Source organism: Sceloporus undulatus, chromosome 2 (assembly GCF_019175285.1).
Source record: "Sceloporus undulatus isolate JIND9_A2432 ecotype Alabama chromosome 2, SceUnd_v1.1, whole genome shotgun sequence".
NCBI classification, from domain to species: Eukaryota; Metazoa; Chordata; class Lepidosauria; order Squamata; family Phrynosomatidae; genus Sceloporus; species Sceloporus undulatus.
Window position 1 is genome coordinate 143693356 of NC_056523.1, and position 22176 is coordinate 143715531.

At 42.7% G+C, this 22176-nt stretch overlaps 1 protein-coding gene across 4 annotated transcripts in view; it reads right to left on the reverse strand.

Annotated features, from left to right (window-relative positions):
- The window catches only part of ASPSCR1 (ASPSCR1 tether for SLC2A4, UBX domain containing), a 138205-nt gene that overhangs the window by 51268 nt on the left and 64761 nt on the right, over nucleotides 1-22176 (reverse strand). For all 4 annotated transcript variants that reach the window (XM_042449345.1, XM_042449348.1, XM_042449346.1 and 1 more), the window contains exon 9: nucleotides 16355-16494. In XM_042449345.1, coding sequence (XP_042305279.1) covers nucleotides 16355-16494 — 140 coding nt within the window. The remainder of the gene's footprint in view (nucleotides 1-16354; nucleotides 16495-22176) is intronic.

Below are 22176 nucleotides of genomic sequence, written 5' to 3' on the forward strand. Positions count from 1 at the left end.
GTTCATGCTGCCAATTTTTTCTTCAGTTAATCTCAAAGGTGCTACAAGATCTCTCTATATACTATTTCATCATCTGTGTACATATATTTTGACACTGTTTACTACCATCCACATCTGTGCAAAAATCTCCCTAACAGGCTAGAGTTTACTAAAACAGAAGGTAAAAAGTATAATATGGACTATTTTGTTGAGGAGTGTTTATTTATCTTTTAAACTTTTGTTGTTTAAAAATGATTTTAATGAACTTTATGAGGTGGACTTTAATTTTTTAAATGTTATTATAAAGGTTTTTAATTCGCTATTTCCGGAAGCTGCCTTGGGTCTCACTTGGGAGAAAAGTGTCATATAAGTTAAATAATATAATGTAATATAGGCAGCAAGTCATTTTAGCCAATCCTGTCTGCTAGATTTCATCTGGACTAACAACTCTTTAAAGCACCCTTCTCCCGTTTGCTTTATTGTGTCCCAACAAACCACAGAACTAGTGGTCTGCACCAACAGTGTATGTCTTTACAGCTATTCAGGTGAGTTTTTGAAATACTCAACTGTACAATTTGTTCTTGATCGAAAGATAAACACTGATTGCTAATAGCTTGGTCACACTCTCAGTCCAAGAAAACACCACTGTAGGGCCACCTTAGGGTCACCATAAATTGGAAACTATCTGAAGGCCGCCAACATGTATTCCTGCCATATTTCCCACTTATATAGAAAACAAATAGTAACAAGCATGTAGTTGAAACACATGTGTTGTGTGTGTGTGTGTGTGTGTGTGGTTTGTGTGGTTGTGTCCTTCAATCATCTGTAAACTTATGGCAACCACATTAATTTCATAGGGCAGTGGTCCCAACCTGGGGGTCGCACCTTCTCGGGGGCCGCGTGGGAATCCATCGCCTCCCTCCCTTCTCCTGCGGGTGTCGGCGCAGGAGCAGGCATCAGCGGGGAAGGGGGCGGGGCCCCTCCTTTCCCTTTTTCCCTGTGCATGCCCGCGCTGGCGCGGGCACGCACAAAAAGGAAGGGGCGAGGGGGTCGCCTCCTCCTCTCCCTTCCTTCTGCGGGTGCAGCCACCATGGGGAGAGAGAGGCGAGGAGGTTGCCTCCTCCTCTCCTTCCTTCCCGCGGGTGCAGCCACCCGCGAGGGGGAAGGGGCGGGGGTCGCCTCCTCCTCTCCCTTCCTTCCCATGGGTGCAGCCACCCGCAGGGAGGAAGGGGCGGGGGCCGCCTCCTCCTCTTCTCCCTGGGGCTGCCAGGCAACCGCGGGAGAGGGGACGGGACTGCAACCCCACCCCCTTTCCCTCTGCGGCCTCCCTAATGGTTGGGAGGCTGGGACGGGGCGGACTTCCGGCCACAAAGCCCGCTGGGGCTTGTAGGCGGCCAAAAGTCCCACCCCGTCCCAGCCTCCCAACCATCAAGGAGGCCGCAGGCGGGACTTTCGTCCCCAATGGGGGGCGCGGCCCAAGAAAGGTTGGGAACCACTGTCATAGGGTATTCTTAGACAAGGAATACTTAAGAAGTGGTCTACCAATTCCTTATATGGGTATTATATTTTTTAAATTCCTGCATAACCTCCTCCTAACATGTATGACTCACTTTCTTTTCAAAGGACACAGTAATCTGAAAAACATCCAGTGTTAAGGATGGGATGTGGGTATGGAAGCACTACAGATCTCAAAAGAAGGCCAACCCTTTAACAGAGATACTGCACTGAGCATGGCTTGGACCTGATGGCCCACGAAGCCCCTTCCAGCTCTATGATCTATGACTTTAAACAACTCAATTCAACCTGAGTATGGTACAACGAAATGCCATACCACAACCAAAGAAGATTGGAAGTTTAAAAGGGAAGTTGATTCATCTGACATTTAACGAAATTGTTGATTCACTAAGGCTGGGAGAGAGAAAGGGTTTATTGTACTCAGAGAACGTACAAAAACAATTTAGAGGTGTTGTTAGAACCTTCTTGTTTAAATCCCAGTTCCACAGTTTAATTTTGTCTGTTCTGAGAAATGATATAACAATCCTTCTTCAAATTATCTTTTTTAGTTCACTATCAATTTAAACTTCTGTTTTTTCAAAGTAGCCTTTAATGGAAGAATAAGCCTGCAAACACCGATATAGTCCCAATCAGTAATGTCAGTAGTTCACAAGTTTACAAAAGTACAGTTTGTTAATCTGTAATTCTGGCTTGTCATGTGGTCATTATTGAATAACACAAACAGGTTGTTCAGCACTAGTCTAGAACTGATCAGAATCTTCTCGAGTTAGGAATCCTCCCAGTCCACATGTCTAGATGAGATTTCTGCTGATGCCTTCAGTTCCTGGTCTACAGGCATGGAAGAATCGAGAAGCAAGTGACCAATCTGTACCAAGGGCCATTATCACATCTCTGGGCATCAACACAATTGTTTTTCTTTCTTGGAACCTCACTTGTGACGAGCAGCTGATGATCTGTGGACTGGTACCAATCCATGGACCAGCAGTTTATAACTGTTGTAGGTCTCCAAAATTTAGCTTTGCCTTGTTTGGTAATGTTGAGTTTTTGTCCTGACTTGCTCTAATGCCAAGACAGTAATGCTGAATAACAGCTAATCAACAGTAACAATGACTGATGGTTGGACCCAGATAGCTGCTCTGCAATGTCATGGAGGGGAACCTTGTAAGGAAGGCAATAGAGGCTACCATGGTTCGGTGAAAAGACTACAGGGATTCAAGGGGTCAGCCATTTGAATAGTCATATGACAGGTGATAGAGCATGACACAGCCAGAGTTGCTTGGACAATGGAACAGCCTTCCAAGGGCCAGACTAGCAGATGAACAGTGTGATAGATGACCAGAAAGGCCTGGCCTAAATATAGAATGCCAGAGCCTATGAAGATCTGAGTAGGACAGATTTGGTAGGAAGACAGGAAAACAATATTCTGAGAGATGGAAAACTGCAACATACCTTGGTAGAATGATAATAAGCACTTTTTCATTAGTACTTTTCACAATGAAACACGTTGTTGGGAGTAATCATGCTTGGGGATATGGAGTACAATAGCTCATCTGGCACACATCACTGCTGCTGCAAGGACATTTGTTTTCACTGATAGATTAAAAGCACAGGTAGTCAACAGCTCAAACGGCTTTCTCATTTGAGTAAGTTTAGAGACTATGACACGTAAGTCCCACACTTGAACATGACCAGAAATTGAGATGAAAGTTTCAAAATTTTAAGAAATGCCTCAAATACAGGATGGAGTACTGGGATGTCCCAAAAGAGATGGAAAGTAACCTATATGGCCACCAGAAAGGCACAGGACCAATCCTTTGTCACCAGGAAGAGAAGCACTTCAAGTAGTCTTGCAGTTGTCAGAGGAATGTCTTCTCTGTAAGATGTGTTTAATTTTAAACAGCATGAATTGCAAGAAGAATCTATGATCTCTTGGGTCACTGTCTACACCTCTGGTAGGAAAGACAAATAAATCTGTTGGTTAATGGTAAACTCTTGAGGTCCAAGTGACGCACCCTGCTTTGTTGCTGTGTTAACGACAAGATCAAACTGGTAGGAACAAAATGTGTTCTTGAATAGTAGAAGCGAAAAATGACCATGGGTTCATTAGGTAATTCGCTATGGCAATTCGGCTTACGAAGGCTTTTCGGGTTACGAACGGTGCCACGGAACGAATTAATTTCGTAACCCGAGGCACCACTGTACTTCTTTGTAAACAAGCAGAGTGTCATCTCCGATTCTGATATGTCCTGTGATAAGAGGAATGATGGGAAGGCACTGAATTGTAGTCCTATACAGTGCTAGAGAAGAATGCCTCTTCTAGTGCATGACCCTGCATTTTAGAAAGTCCCAGGAGTTGCACAAGTGGGAAATCCACAGCATTTGATTAATTCACCACTCTGTCAGAGATTCCCGAAAGATGAATTGCCAGGGATATTGTTTTTCTGGAGATGCATCACTTTCATAACTATAGCAAGTATCATACAAAGATACCCAAACAAGTGCCACTCTGCTTGTTCACATAGAAGATCACTGTGGAAGTGCTTGCAACAATCCACACTGTGTATGGATCATCTGAATACACATAGTCTTCAAAGACAGCCATAAGTTCTAGCATGTTGATTTGTGGCTGTTGATCAGCAGTAGTCCACCTGTCATGCACTTTTTTAGGTGTTCCTCCATTTCAGGAAGGTGGCATATGGGTTGATGGACAATGAAAACTGATGGACTGTGAAACTGTCCTATGCTCCAGTCAGCAAGTAACCTATGAATCAGGTGGATGGAATGCAAGAGTTGTCAAGTAATTAATTCAGTCCAGGCCAATCATAGATTATCCAACAAACTGAAGAGAGAAACAAGAGGGTGATTGTCAGCCAGTCCAGAGGTCACCTCAGCAAGTCAGTAGTACAGATAAATGAAGCAGCAAGTAGTAAAACAGAATCATCAATAGTAGCTAGTCCAACATCAAGAAAACACCAACTCTGAAGAGTACAACCAGTCACCAAGCCAGAACAGCTACAAGCAACAAACATGCCAGGAAGCTGCTGAGAGATATATAGGCAGCCATCTCAAGACACCAGATACTGAATGCATCAGCATCTCCTATTTAATAATACTCTCCTCTTATCTCTTCAACGATAGCAGAACATCCTCAGAGTCTGCTACTTCCTGCCAGAGAGTAGGGCCCCCAACTGCCTGAGCCTCCAGCTCCTCAGCCTCAGAGAGGCCACTGTCATCAGGAGCTTAACAGTCCCAGAAATCTGATTTTTCTGTGTCTGACTCTTCTGGCTCCAGGGGGTAAGGCAGAAACACACTAGTGAGGAGGTTGCTGTGGTCCTTCTCTATGAGGAAAACAGAGGAATTTGAATGAAGGGTCACCTTCAGGGGCATTGAATGAACCTGTTCTGCAGGATTCACAGCCATAGATAAACAAATTAATTTGGTTGCTGCTATCACTCCCCAAGAGGACTTGTATCTATTGAACTATGCACTTAATTCATTGTACTTCCCTAAGGGACATGACCAGTCAGCATTCCAAGATTTGAATCCAAATGGGTAGTGAAGAACTGAAGAGACTGCATGGGTTCGATTCAGCAGACTCTCAAGAGTAAGCTGGATGTCCAATACAAGTTGTATTGTAGAAAAACAAGAAGCCAGTTGCTGGTACATGACTGCAATACATTTTGTGAAAACACTTAATGCTATGGTTAATTCAAAGTGCAACACAAAGTGCAAGAGCCCAAAAAACCCACAAAAAACCATGCAACTTTTATGTTTCACTTAGTATGGAACAGGAACTGTTGCCACTATGGGAAAATGGAAATGTGGCAATAGGCATCCTCGAAACTGGCCATGGCAAACTATGCTCCCTCTTCTCCTTTTGTGTCGTGTCTTTTTAGATTGTAAGCCTGAGGGCAGGGAACCGTCTGACTAAAAGATTGTATGTACAGTGCTGTGCAAACTTACAGCACTTTATAAATAAAGGTTAATAATAATAATAATAATAATAATAATAACTAGGCAGACATAAGATAAGGTAAGACCAGGTTGCTTATCTGTAACTGTGGTTCTTCGAGTGGTCATCTGTGCCTTCACACAATAGAGTTTGCACCTGCACAGAGACTCCATTCGAAAGCTAAAAAGATGAACAGATTGGTGGGAGGCCCTGCCCACTCCAATGTACTCAGCATGCCCAATCCCGCCAATGTAGCTCCGCCTTCAAGTCTGCCACAAACAAACAAACAAACAAACAAAAACAGCAGGGACCTGACTGAAGGGAGGTAGGGTGGGTTTGTGTGAGGGCATAGATGACCACTCGAACCAGTCACAGGTAAGCAACCTATTCTTCTTCTTTGTGGTCTCTGTGCCTCACACAACAGGGTGACTAAAAAGCTTATCTGTGGCAGGTGGGAAGGCCACTGCAGAACAGAAGAAAGAACAGCACGGTCAAAGTGGACATCCCAACGAGACCCGTAATCAAGCCAGTAATGCCGGAAAAATGTGGAAGGTTGGGACCACATAGCTGCCTTGCAGACATCTGGCAGAGTGATGCGCTTGAGGAAAGTGGCAGATGAGCCCTGGTTGAGTGTGGGTGCACACCAACAGTAGGAGTAGGACCAGCAGAATGGTCTGGGCAATCCACTTTGAAAACCTTTTAGAGGAAACAGGGTGGCCTTTCCTAGGTCCACCATAATAAACAAACAACTTGTTGGTCAACCTGAACTCAGCAGAAAGTTGAACATAAAACACCAAGCACGGCGAACATCGAGTATGTGCACCTCTTCTCCAGAGGTGTAGAAGGGTCTGGATAGAATGTAGGTAACACAATTTCCTGAGAAAAGTGGAAGGGGGATACCACCTTAGGGAGAAAGGAAATGTCCAGCCTGAGGACAACTTTCTTCTTGTGGAAAATCAGGAAGGGCTCAGCCAAGAGCAATGCAATTTGTTCAGAAGACCGTCTGGCCGACGTGATGGCCACAAGGAATGCCACTTTTAGTGTAAACAACCTTAACTAGTCTGACCCCAAAGGTTCAAAGGGAGGCCTGGTAAGATGTGTAAGCACCAGAGAGAGTGACCATGCAGGAGCCAACCGAGGCAATGGAGGGTAGAGATGGTGTAGACCTTTGAAGAACCTTTTCAAGGTCAGAGAGGTGAAGAGCCGAGCAGATGGCGAATCAAAAGGCTGATTGGCTACAACAGCTGACAAGTACACCTTGAGAGATGAGAAGGATAGCCCTTGATCACACAGAAGAAGCAGGAAGTGCAAGGCCATCAACAGTTGTACAGGTGAGCATGGTTTGGCTCTCCCTCAGCAAAGGCACAGAAGCGCTTCCATTTGTAGGAGTAAGACAGCTTAGTAGAGTCCTTCCTGGAAGCTTAATTCTAAGAAGTTCTACGGCAGTCAGGGCTGGAACCTCCATGCCATCAGGTGGAGGCTGCACAGGTCGAGGTGAAGGACTGCACCGTTGGGAGTGGGAGAGGCGCTCTGGCCAGTTCAGGAGTTTGAGATATTGCCCCTGGATAGGTGAAGCAGAGGAGTAAACCAGGGTTGCCTGGGCCAGTAAGGAGCCAGCAGGATTGCATTGGCTCTATCCCTTGTCATTTTGGCAACAACCCTTGCCACGACTGGAAGTGGGGGAAAGGCGTAAAGGAAACTGTGGCTCTAATTGAGAAGAAAAGCATCTCCCAGGGAGCCTGTCCCTCAGCCCTCTCTACTGCAGAACATTGGACACTGTGTATTGTCCACAGTGGCAAACAGCTCCAGGGAAGGAGTTCCCCAATGTGAAGTAATGAGACGAAAAGCCGGTGGAGACAGAGTCCATTTGTGCTGAAGGACCTTGTCTCTGCTGAGGGAGTCTGCTAGGACATTGTCCTTGCCTGCCAAATGTACCACCACTGGGTGGATGGGACAATTATGACACCACATCCAGAGTTGTTGTGACGGATGAAGAACAGAGGATTCCACCTTGTTTGTTGATATAACAGACCGTGGTAGTGATATCTGTTACCACCTGGACAACCCTGTGAAGGAGATGATGCTCGAAAGCCCGAAAGGCTTTGATGACAGCTAACCATTCTAAGACACTGATGTGTATCTCCATTTCTGATGGGGACCATCGACCCTATACACAAAGATCCTTGTAGTGAGCTACCCAACTCATCATGGATGCATCTGTGGTGACCATCCTGGAAGGCTCTAGGATGAAAGGGCATCCCCCTGAGGATGTTCTTGGGAATGGACCACCAGTGCAGAGTTGCGGACATGTTGGGGAAGCGTCAACCTCTTGGACTGTTTGTCATTGAGGTGATCGAATACAGAGAGAAACCATTCCTGTAGAGGCCTGAATCTCAGGTGCACCAAGTAGGTTATGGCTGTGGTAGAGGCCATGTAACCTAAAAGACATTGGATGTCCCTTGCTGTGGGACAGTCCATAGAGAGAACAGAGTGAAGATGAGCCCAAAGGTTTTCTGCTCTCCTGGTGGGCAAATAAGCACAAGTCATGACGGAATCCAGGGATGTGCCTATGTAGTCTATCACTCTGACTGGCTCTAAGATGGACTTGGAGGGATTGACAGTCAGGCCCAAGTCTGTAAGGAGAGAGAGGGTGGTGTGAACATCTCGAGCAACTGCATGTGGGAGGACGACACCGGTAGCCAATCCTCTGGGTAAGGAAAAATCTTGATTCGTTGCAGACGAAGATGGGAGATGGCCACCACCATGCATTTTGTGAAAACACGGGGTGGGGGTGGAAAGGCTGAAAGGAAAGACGGTATATTTATAGAGATTTTTGTCAACAGCAAAACCAATAAATTTGCGGTGCTGGGGCCTGATGGCAACATGAAAGTAAGCATCTTTCAGATCGATTGATGCAAACCAATCTCCTTGATGAAGAAAAGGAAGAACGGATTGGAGGGTTACCATCTTGAACTTGTGAGGCCTGATGTAATGATTGATGCCCCTTAGGTTGAGTATAGGGCAAAGGCTGCCATCTTTCTTTGGCACTGTGAAGTACCTGGAGACAATAACCGTAGTCTACAGCTGGGTGGAATGCGCTGAATGGCACCTTTGTTGAGAAGGGAAGAAATCTCCTCTTGGAGAGGAGAGGAAGATGGAGTGGATCGAAATACGCCATCAGATGGAATACTGGAATATAAAACTTGATAGAGGTGAAGGGAAACAACCGGTTTGTAACGATAGGATAGAGAAGGATGTTAGAATTGTATAAGAGTTGGTAGAAATAAGAGATAAAGGGGTATTATCTAATGGGTTTTTCTGAGGAATTAGAGAATGGTAGCTAAGAAGTCAGCAACAAAAAAAATAATAAGGGGATAGGGGAGGGGGGAAAGAAAAGAGGAATAGAAAAAGATCTAAGGATATGATGAATATGTAATGTATGGTTTTAATGTGTTAAATTTAATAAAGATTATTAAAAAAAGAAATACGCCTAAAGGTGGACTACTTGAGAACTCTATGGCATAGCCTAAATGCACAATGGTGAGTATCCAGGTATCCGTGGTGATTCGACATCAGTTGTTGTAGAAGCATCAATGTTTGGGAAACAGATGGGAAAGCAAGAAAGAATCTGGAAGGGTCAGGCAAGACAGTGGTGTTGTCCCAACAGACACATCAACAATGAGATTTAATGGAAGAGGATTTCTTTGAGGACTGTTGTTGTTCTTGCTGGGGATAGCGGTGTCTGTAAGGCCTCCTAGAAGACTGTTGAGAGGAACCGCTGTATTGTGATGAAGCAGCAGAACGAGGTCTAGAATAATTGGAAGGGGCAAACCGAGGATGCCACTGTTGTTTGCGGTATTGTTGTTTCTGGCCTGTTAACACTGAGACTTTTGCCTGTAAGACGTGCCTTAGCCAACGTGTTGAGAGTAATCGGTTTTAGCTGCAAAAAGGCCATCACCTTCAAAGGGAAGGTCTTCAATACACTTTTTTAGCCTCATGAGTGAGATCAGTGGATCTGAGCCAAGAGTAACAGCGAAGCACAACAGCCCCAGAGATGATTTTGGCAGCACAATCAGCAGAACGTTTTGCCAAGTGGATCTGCTGATTAACTAAAGAAAGAGCCTCAATGTAAAAATCAAGGGCAGCCACCTTTTGCTCTTCAGGCAAGTATGGGATGAAATCTGCCATCTTGTCCCATAGGAACTTTTGGTAGGCGCCCATGCATGCTTGAATGTTACCCACTTTGGCAGAAAGGGTGGCAGAAGAATAAAATCAACGTCTAAATATGTCGAGATGCCTACCTTCTTTATCCACTGGTGCAGAATGAGTTTCGCCAGAGAATTAAGACGTAGATTTGAATTAGGAGTAGGGTGGGTGAACAGATAAGGTGCAGTGTCTGGTTGAACCCTGTACAAGCCTTCCAACTTTCTAGATGCAGGTGGTACAGATGAAGGTTTCAGTCAAGAAAAGTTCATGACATCAGATAAAGAAGCCAAGAATGGAAAAACAGCTGGTGAAACTGCAGTGGTATCAACAATAAGAAAAACAGGGTCTCTTGGTGGTTTGGGAGCCACATCAACCTGGAGACCTATAGCCTGAACCATCCTCTGGACCACATCCGAGAAAAGCTGAACATCTTCATTCGGAGATTGAGGTGTAGTATCTTCAATTTCTTCCTGTGGAGATGCAATGACAGGAGAGGCTGGTGACATTTCTGTGTCATAGGCAGATTCCTCAGTAGACTGTTGTCATGGCCAGCCAAGAGCAGGTCTCGGAGGATGGGGCTCCTCCAGAGCAAGAAGTAATTGAGGTTACACCAGGTGCTAATCCTGCTCCAGTGCAAGAGGTAACTGAGGCTACACCAGGTTATAATACTGCTCTGCCAGAATCCAGCCCTGATCTCCCAGCCCCAGAGGAGGAGGCTCAGCCAGGTCCTAGTGCTGGTGGGATTCCCCTGGTGGTACAGCAGCCTAGTGGTGACTCTGGGGAGGAACCAAGCTTGAAGGTTCCCTCCTATAGACAATGCAGGGCTGAAAGTGCTGGCAGACGCAGATCCCAGAGAATTGCTGAGAAGTAATTAGCAAATCAGCCTCAGGTGGCACGGGGGAGAGTTTCCCTTACTTAATGAGCAGAGAGACACCAACTCAGCACCAGAGTTTATTGCATGATCCTTTGGTGTGACTGCTGCCTGCACTGGCTCCCTGTATCTTGACTCTTGACTTTGGAACGGACTGGACTATTGCTACCCTCTGGCTGACCTGACCTGACCCTGGACTGGACTGACTATCGTGATCCCCATTATCCTGACTTTGGCTTTTGGTTTGCTCTTTCTCTCACTCCCTGCAAGGTTTGTGGACTATTTCCAGCTGCATAGCTAATTACCTTGTTGAGCCATCCTTATTGACGTATGTTTTTGTGTGCTGGCCGCAGTCCAGGACAACTGTGGAGGAACAGTAGGTGTGACGAGATATCTGTATAACAGCAGAAGGAGGCATGACTTGGCATGTTGGTATCGAAAACACAAAAGGGATGACAGCAGGGATCAGTATTGTTACTAATGTTGACAACAGAATTTGAGCCTCCAACATCAAGTGAACAGGTGATGCTGGGGGTCGGAAGACTGTAGCTGTGGTGCAAGGGACAGGCGAAAGCACTCTGGTGGCATCATATTCGAGACAAGACTCGTGAGCAAGTTGTGGAGAGCGGGACTAAGACTGAGATCAACATCGAGAGGGAAATTTGTAGCAAGGCTCCCTATAGTGGTAGCGATCCCTGTAAGATGGAGAATAAGACCTATGGGAAGAAGGGCGTTCTCTCCAATGTTCTTCGGCACGATACCATATGATGTACGATGCCAAGGTGAATCTCGATAGTAGTGCCAGGAAGACGACGCCAACAACTCAACACGGTCTCTGGATGGTCTTGGAGACCTGTGAGAATTGGCAGGAGACACATCATGGTGTCGAGGGGCTGATGGAGACAGTGAAAGTCTTTAAGCCTGACCCAGCAAGGCAAATTTCTGCGTTGGAACCGATGTAGGAACCGGTGGCAGAAGAGAGACCGTTGGTGGCATAGATAGAGTATCGGGCCCGAAGGCAATAGAGCATTCAATGATGACGAGGTCAAATCAAAACCCCCGATGTTGAGTCTGAAACAGTGATTGAGATGGGGGAGCTGCAAAGCTGGCAACAGTGTCGGCAGAGGAAGCAAGAAAACCATAGTAGTATCTAATGCTGATGTTGCTGTAGAAACCGGTGTTGGGGTCGAAGCAGATATCAAGGCCGAAGAAGCAGTAGGCAGTGTTGAAACCTTAGACTTATGCTTTTTTTTAGATCTCTTGACGTCAAAATCACTTGAGACGTCAGGCCTTTTTTTGGCTTTCTGAGGATGCTTGGCCTGCAAGGCAGAGGGAGCCACCTGTAATGGAGGGGACTGGGAAGTAGATAGTGTCTGCGACATCGATGGAAGAAGTTCCAATGCGACCGGTGCCAATAGCCGATGGGGTTGATATCGAGCCTGACATCGATGCCGAGGTCTTAGAAATCATTGGGATCCTTGGAAGCTTGGAGATAGGGATCAATGCCAAAGGATCAGTTTGAGACAAAGATTTATCAGTCTCTGAGGGAACGTTCCCAACAAAATAATTTCAGTTGCTGGGCTTTATTACAAAGAGTCGTGGAAGTGAAGGGGCAGCAAATTGAACAATGGTCAGTGATATGGCCCTCAACCAAACAAAAAAGGCATTTGGATTTTTTGTGTCGTGTTTTTTAGATTGTAAGCCTGAGGTTAGGGTACCGTCTAATTAAAAAGATTGTATGTACAGCGCTGTGTAAATTTACAGCGCTTTATAAATAAAGGTTAATAATAATAATAATAGATTGTCCATTGATGAGGGCAACTTCGTGACTCCAATCAATGCAGAGCTTAAAGAAAGATTTAGGGGCCATAGGAGGCCCCAAAGCAAGGAGCCCGTCTGGGCAAAATTAAGCAACAAAATTACTTGCTTTAAAGCTCTTTTTAATAACTATAACACGGGAGAAATCCAGAGTGTTTCTCTTATGGCAGATGAAAAAGAACTGAAGATGGAGCTAGACTGGCAGGATTGGGCATGCTTATTACACAGGAGTGGGTGGGGCCTCCTGCCAATCTGCTCAGCTTTTCAGCTTCTGAATGGAGTCTCTGCACAGGTGTAACCCCTACTGTGTGAGGCACAGAGACCACAAAAAAGAACCATCTGTAACTTGGAAGGTATGATAAACTGGCTGAGACTCTGCAGGGCCAGAATGGATTGGATTCCACCATTCACCTGCAGAAATTGCTCCTTTTGATTAGAGGTGTGACGAAAGCTTGTTGCTGTTCATTAAACATGGGTTTTGAGGTCTGAAATTTCACATATTCTCCACTGAAGTGTGAGAATTTACGGATACTTCATTTGCAAAAGAAGTAATGGGGAGGGCACTTCAGTGGGAAATTAAATGTTCCTTTTTTTGGTTGAAGTAACAAAAGTAACAGTGCCTCAGCCATGTGTTTTAACTGTGTGAATCTCAAATGACAATTTGAATTACTCCACTGGGCTGCAGAAGGGGAGGAGGAGGAATTCCATTCTAAAGATAAACACAGGCCATCCTTCCTTGTTAGACTCTGTGGAAGGTAAAGACAGCTGAGTGTTTTATGTCCCTATCCAGTCATCACCAAAAGATCCATTATAGCTTCAAATTATAAAAGTATATGTATGCATTTCACATGCACCTTATATAGTACATGAAATATGAAGCTACAGTAGGATTACCAAGATACCTTGATATTCCCCATTTTAATTGTACATAAAGAGATCTTGTAGTATCTTTGAGACTAACTGAAAGAAAGAAGCATGTAGCATGAGCTTTTTAAACTCAAGTCTACGGAACCTCATGTTACCAGCCTTTCAGTTACTCTCAAAAGTGCTACCCGATCCCTATAAATACTGATTTTCCAGACTAACATAGCTATGTCTTTCAATTCTACCATTTTAATTGTGTTAGTCTTAGTGAAGACAACTTGAATTACTCCACTGGACTGCAGGACGGGAGAGGGAATTCCAGTATAAAGATAAACACAGGCCATTTTTCCTTATTAGACACTGTTAATGGAGTTGCTAATTACAAGATGAGTTAGGGAGGGGAAGGCAGCTGAATGTTTTATAGCCTTCATTTTTCAGGGATTTGTCAGGAATGCTTCAACTTCTTTATGAGCGGTGACTAAGTTGAAATATCTCATTATCCACAGAGGAGCAAGAAGAGTAATAAAATTTCTCAGTCCCTTCTGGGATGGAAAGAACAAATGTACAGTGGGCCCTTGTTATTCGCTGAGGTTTGGTTCCAGGATCCCCCATGGATAACAAAATCCATAGATGCTCAAGTCCCATTAAATATAATGGCATAACAAAATGATGTCCCTTGTATAAAATGGAAAATCAAAGTTTGATATTTGGAATTTATACTTTTTTTTAACATTTTCAAACCGTAGATGATTGAATCAGTGGATAAAAAATCCATGGATAAGGGCCAACTATACCCTACACTCCTGATGTTGTTTACTGGAACAAGCTCTACTGCTCTCTCTTATTGAGTAAGGATTTGATCACTTTGGACAACAGCAGTGGAGGGAGGCATGTAGTGCATGGTACAAAGAAGAAGTTGACTGACAGGAAGTACTCATGAATCTGTGCTGATAATTCTCCAGGTTCAAAGAAAGTGAAGAGCCTGTAGTCAAAGTTATGTTTTACATCCTCTAGCTCAGCTTCCAAACACACTAACCATTCACAATGTGAATTTTGCCTAAACAAATAGGACAGTGGTAGTAACAGTTGGAGTGGAAGATCTTACCCTTGCAGCTGATACACTTCTCGAAGTATTACCTGGAGGCTAACGCCTCAGGCTCCATGAAGACTGCTTCTTCCAACAACAATGCAATGAGAAGACAATAAAATGCATGATAACAGAAAGTACAAATTCAAGAGAAGAAAAAACAACAAATAGAGGAACAGATAGTGACAGAAGGAAAGAGAAGAATTATGGAGAAACTGAAAATACTACAGTATTAATCACAAGGGCTCATTCAAAGACACAAATGACCAGACCTTCCTAACTGAGCTGCACCTGCAGTGGTAGACAAAAAAGGAACTGAAGGGCTGTGGGAATCTCATCTAGACATGCACATTGAACTGGCAGAATTCCTGCTGAAAATGTTAAACTTAGCTCTAGAGGGTTTTGATCAGTCTTGTGCAGGTGCAAGACGACCCAAACATGAGTCACAGAGACCAGGAAAAATCCTTTCATCTGTTCATTACTCTTTCCACATTTTTTAAAAAGCCCAAACAAAACAAATGAATCAATTATATTGAAATTTATCACAAGTCCAACTGCTTTCCCTTCTGTTAACACTATTTGCCTCCTTTAAAGTTTCCATATTGCTGCATGTGCTGTTCACATGGCACTTTCGTTCTGATTTCCAAAACACAATGATATTTATCACGACAGTAAAGTTGGTTCCCTATCTTTGGAATCAAAATTTCCCTTTAAAATAGGACAGAAATGAGATCTAATAACAGTATATCATATAAATAGAAAATACTGCTTTCCAGAATGTTAATATCAAATACAAAGCAAAAAGTGCACATTTATTTTAATCCTGATATTCTTCTACAATTGTAAAACAGAAATCCCTTTTTAAGGATAGGAAACTGTATAACACAAGAGCCTCCTCTGGACCACCCTGGAAGTTTTGGGAGAACCATGCTCGTTTATCCTCATGTTTTCATACTCTCTCTGATCTTCAATTGTGTTTCTCCCCTGAGCCTGGGTCCGATTCTGTGAACACAGCCTTTCACCTGTGACTGAGGATTTTGGGTTTTCAACTGGACAGTATCACCACTTGGTGGAAAAAGGAGAACAGACACACACACATACACAATCCTGACTTAAAAGTGTCAGGGATTTACTTTTTGGCTTAGCACCTGAGACTTACACTGAGATCAAAGGGAACTAAATAGGACTGCCAATAAACAAACAAATCATGAGCTTTGTTGTTCGCTCATCTATCTTCTTTTCAGTGTTTATACAAGTGTCATCTAAGCAATTGACAGCTGAGGAAGAATTTCTAGCAACTTTGTGATGCATAGACTAGTTACTGAAAAGCTACAGGGCTTAGGAAAAGAAAACATCAGTTAGGATAATTCTATCCTAAAGAATAAACTTCCAGCTTTGCAGGAGGCAAGGAATTGTTGTCCAGTTGTATTTGTGAATCTCTTAGGGACAGAAATGTGTTTGTATGGAAAAATTATTGTAGCCTGCTCTGAGAACAGAACAATTTTTTAAATTGAAAATTAAAAAAAATCTAAGACCTGTGATTTGTTCATAAAATCTCCACTATCTAGATTGCATATTCAGTGTAAAAACATTTTTCTTCCACTTCTGAGTCTACGTTAAAACTTCAACCCTATGTACAAATACCTGGGGGTACATACCATTGAAATTAAGTCTTTATTTCTGAGAAAACATTGTGTCTATGTTTTTTATCTTAAAATCTAGATGTGTTGACTAGTTGCTGAAAACCTACAAGATTTAGGAAACGAAAACACTGCACCTTTTATTTTAAGCCAGATGTTTCAGTTCTTAGGGGATAGAAATGCAATTCTATGTTGAGTATACATTTTCTTAGTTGGAAAGCAACACGCAAGACCCCAAATCTCCATGAATATGGAGGACACTAAGAACAATAGGAAATGAGATGAATTTTGCTCATTGTAGATTACTGAAACAATTCTTTCAGAAATCAGGCTGACATAGACCCATATTGTAAAATATGTTGCATCAAGACTTTGAAAAATATGATTTAGGAGGATTAATTTGTTACTAAAAATAAACTTACCTTTCATTCTGGAGTTGGGCCAAACGTTTCCTGACATCATCTACTGTAACCTCAAAAAACTCATCAGGAAGATCTTGTGCAACAGAATCCACTGGCTGCTGCAGATCTGGATGGCACACAATTGGCTCTCTGTCCAAACACTGCAAGAGAATGCAAACTGAAGCTATGGTGATTGAATCCACAAAGATCTAGATTTTTGGATTTAGAAAATGATGCCTTTCTGTGATATCTGGAAAATCCTACACAAGAGGACTAGCTGATTTATTCACTGTATACTCATATATTCTACAGAAAGATTTTTATCACTGCACACATTAAAATGTAAACATTGTCGAAGGTACAAGGCATCCACCTCCAGGAGCTGTTATAATCTCAGAATTCATGTTTGAATCCAGCATCTCCTTCAATATACAAATGAGCATAAGAGAAAGGTTTCCAACCTATGTGTTCTCATGCAAAAAAAATGAAAGATCTTTTGGAGAGCACACATATTAACAGCAGTATATAAGATTAAACAAACATGTCTTTTTATACTTTTGATTTGGTTGGTGAAGTACAGAAACAAACATGAAATAAATCTTAAGACATATCAATCAGGCTAACACACACAATGTTGAGATATATAAAAGAAAGCAGGAAGTTAAAATAAATTTAAATGTTAATAATACAGAAATTCTAATAACCAAATGTAATTTAACCAATGGTATGAAGTGTATTTTGTCATACAGTAGTGATCAGGAAACTAAAAATGGCTCAAAATAATTACCGAACCTTCATGTATAAGTATGCAAACACTGAGAACACAAATGCTCCTTTTGGTTTTAGGATATTTGTCCCCAAAATAAAATAAAACAATATATAAAAATGTGGAACTGATTGGTCCATTACTTATAAATCACTGTTTAATTCAAAATGGAAGCTAAGTCAAGACAGTTTTTAGGCTATGTTTAGTTAGCTAGTCCCTATTGCAAAATACACTTTATACAACTCAACAAGATGATGATCAGAAAAATTTTATACTCCTACTGCAGTTTGTACTATAATACTTCAATGTTACAGTTATGTGTGTGTGTGTTGTGTGACTTTAAGTCATTTCCAACTTATGGTGACTCTAAGGCAAATCTATCATGTGGTTTTCTTGACTAGATTTATTCAGAGGAAGTTTGCCATTCCTTTTCCTCAGGCTGAGAGCATGTGAAACCTGTCATCCAGTGGGTTTCATGGCCAAGCGGGAAATCGAACCCTGGTCTCCAGAGTTATAGTCCAATACCCAAACTGCTACACCACACTGGCTCTCTCTTACAGTTGTGACAGTATAATTTTTCTAAATGCTCTTTATGTTCATTACATTTTTTTAATATTAAAATTTCTATACTATCAAATCTATCTTCACTTCCTACTTTATTTGTTGTTATGATCCCAGTTTTGAGTATTCATTGGTTTGGTAAGTCGCCATGTCTCTGTATTCACAGTATGAAAGGGGCCACTATTCTTACTACAGGAAAGATGTTGTCAATGGAGGATTGCCAGGTAGACCATCAGAATGGCTATAGATGGCTGCACACTCTGGAGAAACTGAACAACTTAGAATTCTCCTCCAGAAGCGATAAGCAAGAAAAACAGGCTGCTTTCATCACACTCATAAGCCAACTGACTTTACAGTAGTTTAGCAGATTTTATAGCACAGCCAGATCACTGTTTCTTGTTGTTTTTTGTAAGAAAAAGCCAACTTATGGCAATCCTATTGTACAGTCTTCTTGGCAAGATTTATTCAAAGGAGGTTTGCCATTGCCCTCCTCTAAAGTGGAGGGAGTTCCCAAGGTCACCCAGTAGGTTTCAGTGGCTGAGCAGGAATTTAAACCCTGGTCTCCCAGAATCCTAGTCCAACATTCAAACCACAGTGTTGTGCTGGGCTCTAAATTACATTCCAAGCAAGCATCCTCAGGTTCCTACTCCATCAATGTACAAAATCTTCCTTAGTCTGCAGTGAGATCTTGCTAATTCTAATTAGTAAGATAAGTTGCTATGCTAAGTTGACCGACTAACTCTGTGAATCTAGAGTGAAAGAGTGATGGCACCACTTGGTCTGTATGGTTAATAAGATGCTTTGAAGGGCAGCATTCTCGATCGTCAATGATCTGCCTGACCAGACCCCAGACTCCATGAACTTGGATGTTCCTATTTATAATCACACCCACATCCCCATGCCTTAATGTCTCTAGCACATCCCTGTCTCTACTCTCTTTCCCACCCACACATCCCCGGACATCTACTGTCCTATCTTACCCTCACTTTGCATCACCACCCCTCCCGCACCCTGAACGAGCCCTCTGGGAATAGAAGGAGTCTCTCTCAATTGTCAGTAGAGACGACACAAATTACAAGGCAATGTCCTCTATTTGTGGGCACGAGACGGTAATTTGGGAAGTTAAAAGAGTGAGGTTGCGTGGGTGGGACCCTCTGCTACTTTTAGAAAGTCGACAAGAGTTGGGCCTAACTAGAGGGTGAAGAAGCCTGATTGTAGCTTTCCCTGGGCAGAAAGCACAGGGAGTACTCATGAGCTGCCAATCTGTCCTGTTGCAAAGACGACTGTCGCCTAACCCTGGATGTTCAGAGACTGGCAGTGGCAACACAGGACACATAACTATCTTGTAGTGACAGCCAGAGACTTTCCCTCTGGATTACCAAGAGGAGTGCCCACCTCACAAAACCTGGGTGCTTTGTTATCTCTCTCTCAGCACAAGAGATATCAAGATACAACTGTTTTCAGTTATTGAAAAATGACTACTGGTAAAAGAAACCAGCCATTAGAGGCAACCTCAGTATAAAGTGATGGTGAATGGGTCAGTAGGTACCATTCTATTTTCTTATCTGTAGAGCGAGTTTCAGGCAAAACTGACATGGGCAGGAATAGTTTCTGCTACAAGACTAAAAATAATATATGGTCAATAATATATGGACTCCTTTTAGCAAAGTTTAGAGGAAAAGATACATCACATACCATATCCAGATGTTCCCCTGACACCCAGGAGAGAAGCTACATCCAAGATCTATTAGCTAACATCCAGCCAGAAAATCTTTATTTATTCTAAGATTGTATTCTACTTCCTTATTTCAGATGCAAGACTACTGAGTTAATCATCAGACAAATGTCATCCTCCAATGGCAGGAGGAAGTCAATTACAGATTAAGATTTTTTGGAACATTTCATTTATTTTATGCAATATATAAAAGCATGACATCCACAACTAATTGGATAAGTATTAAGCAGGATTGCAATACCACTCATGGCTGCAAAATCTAGGGGACAAAGACAACATTACAACAGGAAGCAGTGTAGCCATTTGAGGTCATTAGGTTCTAGGATCTTGAGGTCTTTTCCAGACACTTGTGCAACTGGCTTGGTATGAAATTCATCCAAATTCAGAGCTGTCAACATTCAGCTCCCCTCTTAACAGCACTGACTGCTCAGTAACTGAAGCAAATCCCAGAAGGGCTATGTCTAGAAACAAATAATTGACTTGAAAATAGAAACAATGCAGCACATTCCTTTCCACAGACTGTTAAATAAGCCCAGGACACTGACAACTTCCAATTTTGCTCAGAATGACTGCCAAAAAAATGGAGACAAAACGAATAAGACCTCCTGCATACCAAGCCTTTCCAGCAGATATCATATGATGTCATTTAACAGGTCAGCTCTTGGCTTTGGATAACTGGAGATGAGTTTCTAGGCAGTGTTTCAGTGCCCATCAACATCATACAATTGCTAGAGGTGCTTCAAGATATGATCATATCAGAGTGAGGACAAGAACTAACCATGATGCATATGTGTAGTGTGTGCCACCACATTTTTAAGTAATGGTAACCCATTACAAAAGGTGCTCAAGAGGAAATGACTGTGAGAGGACTAGCCCCTTTCACCCCATTCAGTTTTGATAGCCAAACTTAGCCCAATAAATTCTTCAGTAAACAGAATAATTATAAGCCACCGGTAACTATAAGCCCAGTGTTTTGGTCATGACACTGAAAGTTACACATTATACCCTTGTAGTACACACTAAAAAAAGTAGTGCACGCTGTGCCTTTAAAACAAGGTGCTGGGTAAAATCAGCGCCTCTCTCCCAGTGTGGAATACTCTGATCTCTGGGGGAATTTCGAGTAAAGCTACCTACTAATAATTAATGTTTTGACATCAAAGTCAAAGCGTAGCTTGTCTGTAAACCATCCCAAGCACAGAAATAGAGGGACGCCGGCACAGATTTTATCCAGCCTCCTCCATCAAATCCAAAAAACCACACACAGGCACAACATTAATGGGAAGATTCTTTTGCTAAAATGGACCTTTGAAGTTTAAAAATAATTTGTTTTGTTTTGGTTTTTTCTTTCTCTTCTTTCCCTCTCTAGACTGAAAAGGGACAAAAAGCAGATGCCATGTGGCCAGTCCCATTCTGAGGCTGCTGATGAGAGTAAGGCGAGGGAATGGAAGGAATGGAGAATGCAGCGAAACATAATCAATCAACGGCAAAGGCACCCAAGATCAAAGGGCCTGAAAGCAGCAGTCAAAGTCGCATGCTGTTTAATATGAGAGAGGGAAGCCTCTGAGAGAACCTGCAGCTTCTCAAGACAGCACTCTGGTACACCCCCTGAGAAGCGGAGCTCCAGGGGGATCTTTTAAGTGCTCTAGGGAGCATAAGGACCCCTCTCAAAGTTGTAGAACAGGTTTCCATAGTGACAGGCACAACAACCTAAGAAGAGTTAGTGTTGGCTTCAGTCCAGCACTGAAGCTAAGCAAACTCAGTGAAAGCCAGCCAATGCTTCATCATCCCAATCTCCCCGGATCAAATGAAGTTCTTCTTCCATACCCAAATATCAACAAGACAGAACAGATCCACAGTGAATTGTATTACATCTAATCAGGTGGCATGTTTATAAAACTACAGGTAGTGGCAAGGAGTGGACAAATATTAAATTCCAAAAAGTAATATTAAATACAACAAAAGACCACCCAATTCTACATGTTCATGAATATCAATGACAAACATAAAATGTTTGTGACTCATAACATACATTATTTGGAAGAAGACACCAACGCCTAATTTCATCCTCAAGCATGTCAGAAAGAAAAGTCTAGACATGGGCTGGGGCCAGGGCTGCCATTTTAGTATTAATACAATTCTGCTAGTTTTCACACATTTCTCCTGCTACTACTATTACTTAATCATTGTTGTTACTTTTCTTTTTTGAGCTAGTTCAGTCACAATAAGAACAAAAATGTAAGGAACTCTACAGTAAAAAGTCAATCCTAATTTCTGGAGGATAGTGTCAAGTAAGGCCTCACTGTCATCATCTTCTCCATTGGTTTTTGAGATAGTTCCATGCTGGTAAATTACAGCAGCCAAATTACCACAAGTTAAGAAAATTAAAGAATGTCTCAGCAATGGAAGTCATTCTGAAAACACAGGCAACACTGAAGGAAGTTTTGATTTAAAAAACCAACTTCCATTTCTGTTTTAGCACAAGTATACAGTTAACGCTCTGTCCCTGGTCATGAATGTACAGTTCAGTAGCTGTGCTCAAAACTTGCGATCTGTATGGAAAGTCCAAAAATCTGTGTTGCCAGACGGACAGGTTACTCACCTGTAACGGTATTTCTTCGAGTGGTCATCTGCGAATTCATACAAATGGGTTTTACTGCGCCTGCGCAGTGCTGTTCGGATACTTCTGGAATCACTGGGCAAAGTACACTTTGCAACATATAGAAACTTTTTGGCGGTAACCCCGCCCCCCTCCTATAAAGCCCCGGTTCCCGCTCTTTTCCC